Below are 5,569 nucleotides of genomic sequence, written 5' to 3'. Positions count from 1 at the left end.
AAAAGATATTTTCAGACGTAACGTTAACCGAGAAGATATTGAAGACAGGCAAAAGAACCTCATCCTTTGGACAAGATCTGCACACAGGAACTTCACTTACAAGGTTAATTACATAACTTATACTCTTTCAAATATAACCAATGCTTACAGTCTAAATTGAAGAAAATACCAATATTATTTGAATTGCTGTTTGGATTGTAAGTGTGAATTTGCTCTCCATGTGTTTTTATGCTTAAACTTATATAGCTTCAGTGAAGTGTTTCAGTTTCTACTAATACTATTAACTATTGTATTAAATCTGCTTATTTTATCACTGTATATCATTCCAGACAGGTATGTGCAGTATACATCACATTATTCTTATCTTTCCACTATTGTTAATAGTGTCATTGACAAACAAGGGGCCAATTCTTCAATTGTAATCATCACAAAACCAAACTTGCGTTTAGCATCTTACTTTTACTGGCGACATGTCTTCACCATTCCTCATTCATTGCTGAGTTTATGGATGATAGCTCAGTATTTCATTACTCAGAAGAAAAACTTTATTGTGATACCTTTTGGCTTAAAGAATTTTCGGTAAAGCATAATTAATGTACAGCATCATGTACACTTACTTTCTCTCTTAGCTTTGAGTCGGAAATGTGGGTCAAGAAGCACCTCAGATATTTCTATAGATGGATGAGAAAACAGTCGCACAAGGAAGAGACATTTTTTACATATGAGAGCTACACTAAATGCTATGAATTTAATTTGTTGTCTTTTGGCACTCTCTACTGCTTGATATTTGTCCTATGCTCTATCTTGGCTGCTTCATCAATAAGTTTTGGATACTTGTACTGCATTTGTATTCCTTACACTTTCATGAGACTCCCTCAGTTACAAAATGTAAAAAGAACTCTGGAAATAAAGAGTAAGCCAATACACAAATTTAAAAACAATGTATAATTTTTTGTTTTATTTAGAATCACAGTTGTTTTCGCTCACTTTGGTCCTCTTTGCACTTCTCTGGATTTATGCTATCATCTCTTTCACTTTCCTTTATAGCTTCTTCAATGTGAATCAGAATCTTTTCTGTGATTCATTATTTGAATGTTATATCACTGTTTTAAGAGTTGGTTTGTTCAGTTCCTTTGGAGGAGTAAGTATTTTACTACTATCTATACACAATGTAATCAATTTTTAGTCTATACCATCCACCTATGTCAATCAACCTGGTCCTGACTTTACCATCTTTGCCTGGAGGGCAATAATTGATGTCTCGTATTATTTGATTATTACTCTTATTATCCTGCCTATTGCTATTGGTATTTTTAATGATGGTTTTAGCAAACTCAATAATGAAATGGTATGCTCTTAATCTGGCACAAAAACTATGCAGCTCTATACTATAATAATTCATAGGCAAGAATAGAACAAGATCAGAAGGATAGATGTTTTGTATGTGGAATAGAGAATGATGTGTTTGAGAAACATGATTTACAGGTAGAAAATGGTGTATTTGAAAAGCATTACAAAAAGGTAAAATGAGATAAGTTATAATGTTCATTACTGCTCATAATTCCAATAGGGGAATGGTTTTTGGGTGCACACTCATGCAAATCATTATGTATACAGTTACATATACTACGGTATATGGGTCATGTCAATGCCTTCTGAAAGGCTTACCGCCATTGAAAGATATGTGTGCGACATGGTAATCAATTTATGATCATTTTAGCAGTAAATGATGTCTGATGCACACATTTTTAATAGATTAATAATAGTGGCAAAACTACTTTTTACCCCAAAGAAGACTCCAAGGATCTAGAAGGAGTGGACTGGAAGAAAAAAAACAACTAAATTGCTGATTGCTGCTGAGCTGTTAATTCTGAATCTTGCTGTGCATTTTTTACTTTTTAGAAGAAAAATAATTTTTAGAACTGTCTAATACATGTAGTTATGAGCAAGAATAGTGTGAGGTAAAATATAAAATGTATAAAAGTCTAGCTATTAATGTAATAAAATAATACTATAAATTTAATCTTTCTATCTACTATCATACCCAGTATGTGGTTGCAAGGCAATTTAATTAGTAGTGATAATAGTAGGCATCCAATTCTTGTGCCATATTCTCAAACTTGCTTTTTACTGTTTTTTTAAACTCTGCTTGCTTATCAATGCTCAGCTTAGCAATAGTGTTGGCAATAAGATTCTCTCCTAGATTGAATAACTTTTTGGCAAATTCACGTCTTGGTTCTTGACCTCCTTTTACACTCAACTGGTTCTCATACCATAAAAGGATTAGGCCATTTACACGCTTGTCATTTTTTAGTCCTTGAAACTTTTCCTTGTTTTCCTCACCAAGAAGTGTTTTAGCAACTTCACGAACATCCATATCATATTCTTGTACAACAGAGGCAATCCTGTCTGCTATATCTGCCAGCTCAGTTGCTTTTATATCTGAAAAAGGAAGAAAACCATTTTAATGATATTATTTTTATTACTATTTACATAACTAACCACACCTAAATAGATCTAACAAGCTCACCTCCAGTTGGTTTAGAAATATCTTTTATTTCATTCTAAAAATAGTTGGACAATAATTATTGTATCTCATTAATATATTGATAACATTACCTCAACCAGTGCTTTATTCCATGCCTGCAGTAGGACACTATCATCATTTTCAGGCTTTTTGCTTATAGCACAAAGCTCATTATCTGGTAGAATACGATATGAGGAAGACGGAATAGATTGAACATCTGAGATTTTTTCATCGGCACACAACTTGACAAACTTGTATTTGACAGTAACATTGCATGTATCAGCAATTTTATTGTATGCACGAACGATACACCCACACACTTCACTGTTGGGTTTATCCAAATCCAATCTGGTAGCTGGGCTGTGAGACACGATGGTGATTGTTGTCCCAGTAGATGTATCTTTGATGATCGTTCGGTTGAAATACTTACATGGGATGAGCTTAGGAGCTTTCAGCAATTCTAAAAGATGCTTGGTAACTGTTACTTGTCTAAAGACGTGTGGTGTATTAATGCTTGTGATTATGTGTATCGAATGAGGATGAAGAGCATCATTAAACTGGCCAGTACGACTCAACGAGATAAAGTAATGCATCGTGTTACGATTGAATGGAATATCTGCTGGTGCTTCAATAAGATGAGGTGCAACCTTAGTTGCCAAAGACAAGGAAATGAGTGCATCTATAAATAATGACCAATCTGCCTTAAAAACATCCTTGCAAGCTTCCTCTGGATAAATTCCATACGATATAATGGGATACTTTTTATGTAACTCTTTACTTGGATACAAAAGGCAATCAAGTAACTGCAGGAAGGCCATTGGCTTAACAGCAACAGTTTGACATTTCTCATCGACCAGGCTCAGATCAAAAATACTCCCAAAAGATGTGTAAAACTTGCAAAATCCTGCAAATGAACTTTTATCCATGCCACATTCCTCTGCCATTTTTTCAAGATCTTCTTTTGCAATGACACATTTCTCATTACGATAGAATAAGCTACGTAGAAAGACCCAGGCAATAGGAATGTCTTCATAAGATGCTTCACAGATTACTTGATGGAGCTTTTGATTAAGACGCAATGAGTAATCATCATCCATTTGATGCGCATCATCCATCTGACCTGCACTACAAAAGTTTACAGGCACAATTTTCTCTTCAAGCAATGATGACACACCAATGTGTCTTGCTGTTGCTTGTACTTTTTTCTCAAGCTCATCCATTTTCTCTTGCATCTCTCCATTAAAGGTGCCATCATGCTTAGCAAAAACAGTACAAACTCTTCTCCTCTTCTTTTCCTTAGTTTCTCCTAATCTGCAAGAACGAATTAAATAATGAAGGCGTGGTCTCCACTTCATGAGCAGTGCACCATCTCTTATCTCCTTCCCATCTCCAGTAAATGAAGTTGGACGTGGTATTTTAGGTGGTAAATGAAGCTTGTCAAGATCTCGTTGAAGGTCAAGGAACAGCCAGGGATGGCAGTTGTAAAGGTGACCACGAAGAGCTGTTAGGAAATGAAGGACGGTCTTATTTAGAGCAACATCCCACATAATAACAAGAGCTATCCCTTCTGGAAGAAGCTTTTTAAGTTTCTTTGCATAATCTTGATCCTTTTCGGTAAGCTCTTCTACATCTTCAAGAGACTCCGTATCTTTTTTAGGTATTGACTCTTGAGCAGATAGATACTGGTAAGTATGGATGAGATGCTCATTTAGTTGCTTGTTTTCAAATTCTTGTGAGGATTGAGAAACGGATATATCAAAAAGTGGTAATTTCTTTTCCTCTATAAGGCCTTGTTTAAAAGCAGAGAGAATGCCAAAAGCAGAGCTAGACTCTTTTGTTACTTCACTAATGTAAATACTCCTCATAGACTTAAAACCAGCTGCTACCAATTCGTGGTACTCGATACCTTCAGCTGTAGTCACATCTTCCCCTACTAGACCAGGAGTTAATGCAAATGGAGGCTTGACTTTGTTTATGTAGCGATCAAGAATATGATTTACTGCCTTGGTCTGGCCACTGTCAGGCGGTATGCCAAGAAATGATATCAGTGCTGGTTTCACTTTTGCTGTCAACTTTTGGTCTCTGATAATTTTTTTCAAGGAACCCAAGTTAAAATCATATCCTAGATAATTAAAAGAAATAATTCACATTTTCCATTCAGTGCTCTACGCTATAAAAATACCTTTCGGGGTAGGAGAGTTTTGAGACGGAGACACTAGTGGCTCAAGCTCCATAGATGGTTCTACTGGCAAACTAGCCGACGGGATTCCCAATCCCATGGGTCGTCCTACTACCATATTTAGATCATTGAGAGGCTGGTTAGGTTCTGTTGCTGGAGTGGGTGAAGGGAACGGTTGTGGTCTACTTAGGAGAAAAAATACAAAAGATAAAAACAAGAAAAGTGGTATTAGAGCTTACAGGGCCCTTGGACGACTTGCCATTTTTGATCCAAAACCAAATACCCCGGTAGGCAGTTAGGCACGATAATTTCCGCTATTAAAACCACAATTAAAAAACACACCACACCCAATAAAAAAAAACATAGCAACAAAAGATGACTGACACTGAGTCTGATCCAGAATTTGATAAATTCTTACAAGAAGTGAGAGGCATACTGTATCATTTCATACTTGTCCTTTTCTCCTATTCAGTCCCTCTCTTCAGCAAGTTCTTCAGCATCAGTTGGTAGATCATATGCTAATCCTATCCAGCCTGTTGACAGCACTGGATCTAGACTAGACCACAGCAGTCATACTATACACAGAAACACAACAAGAGGAGAAGGAGGAGATGACAGAGTGAGCTCAATCGGTTTAAGCTGGTTAAAGGTATTTTAAACTTAAATTAGTTTATTTTATTTTGTAATAATTAGCCATCATCTACTGAGATAAAAGGAGGAGGAGAAGTCGGGGGTGATTCTGATGAATGGATACATGATAGTTCTAACGAGAATCAAAGAACTATGAGTAGTAAGAGAAAAGTATCAACCTCTAGGTGAGTATATGTACACGAATATAATAATGTATGATATAATGTACATGT

The 5,569-nt window shown here is 35.9% G+C and overlaps 2 protein-coding genes across 3 annotated transcripts; one reads left to right on the top strand and one right to left on the bottom strand.

Moving 5' to 3' along the window:
- Positions 1-1,852: 1,852 nt before the first annotated feature.
- LOC109583422 (uncharacterized) lies at positions 1,853-5,023 on the bottom strand. 2 transcript variants are annotated; one of them, XM_019998757.1, is made up of 5 exons: positions 4,946-5,023; positions 4,710-4,891; positions 2,620-4,649; positions 2,531-2,564; positions 1,853-2,442 (listed from the first exon to the last, which is right to left on the bottom strand). In XM_019998757.1, exons 1-5 carry the CDS (start codon positions 4,966-4,968, stop codon positions 2,072-2,074), a joined length of 2,640 nt encoding a protein of 879 aa, XP_019854316.1. In that variant the 5' UTR covers positions 4,969-5,023; the 3' UTR covers positions 1,853-2,071. The 2 variants fall into 2 exon arrangements, with proteins under 2 accessions (XP_019854316.1, XP_019854317.1); XM_019998758.1 differs by having other exon boundaries at positions 4,710-4,888; positions 4,946-5,018.
- An 11-nt stretch (positions 5,024-5,034) lies between these two features.
- LOC109583423 (uncharacterized) lies at positions 5,035-5,527 on the top strand. The gene is made up of 3 exons (XM_019998763.1): positions 5,035-5,129; positions 5,179-5,355; positions 5,400-5,527. Exons 1-3 carry the CDS (start codon positions 5,082-5,084, stop codon positions 5,523-5,525), a joined length of 351 nt encoding a protein of 116 aa, XP_019854322.1. The 5' UTR covers positions 5,035-5,081; the 3' UTR covers positions 5,526-5,527.
- The last annotated feature ends 42 nt before the right edge of the window (positions 5,528-5,569 follow it).

Source organism: Amphimedon queenslandica, unplaced genomic scaffold (genome assembly GCF_000090795.2).
Source record: "Amphimedon queenslandica unplaced genomic scaffold, v1.1 AMPQUscaffold_13306, whole genome shotgun sequence".
Classification (NCBI taxonomy): Eukaryota; Metazoa; Porifera; class Demospongiae; order Haplosclerida; family Niphatidae; genus Amphimedon; species Amphimedon queenslandica.
This window is presented reverse-complemented; position numbering and strand designations above follow the sequence as displayed.

Coding starts and splice junctions, on each gene's coding strand:
- LOC109583422 (XM_019998757.1), bottom strand. CDS start 4,968: ATGGCAAGTCGTCCAAGGGCCCT. Junction 4,650..4,709: donor AAACTCTCCTACCCCGAAAG/GTATTTTTATAG, acceptor TTAATTATCTAG/GATATGATTTTAACTTGGGT. Junction 2,565..2,619: donor GGAATAAAGCACTGGTTGAG/GTAATGTTATCA, acceptor AACTATTTTTAG/AATGAAATAAAAGATATTTC.
- LOC109583423 (XM_019998763.1), top strand. CDS start 5,082: ATGACTGACACTGAGTCTGATCCAGAATTTGATAAATTCTTACAAGAA. Junction 5,130..5,178: donor TTGATAAATTCTTACAAGAA/GTGAGAGGCATA, acceptor TCTCCTATTCAG/TCCCTCTCTTCAGCAAGTTC. Junction 5,356..5,399: donor TCGGTTTAAGCTGGTTAAAG/GTATTTTAAACT, acceptor TGTAATAATTAG/CCATCATCTACTGAGATAAA.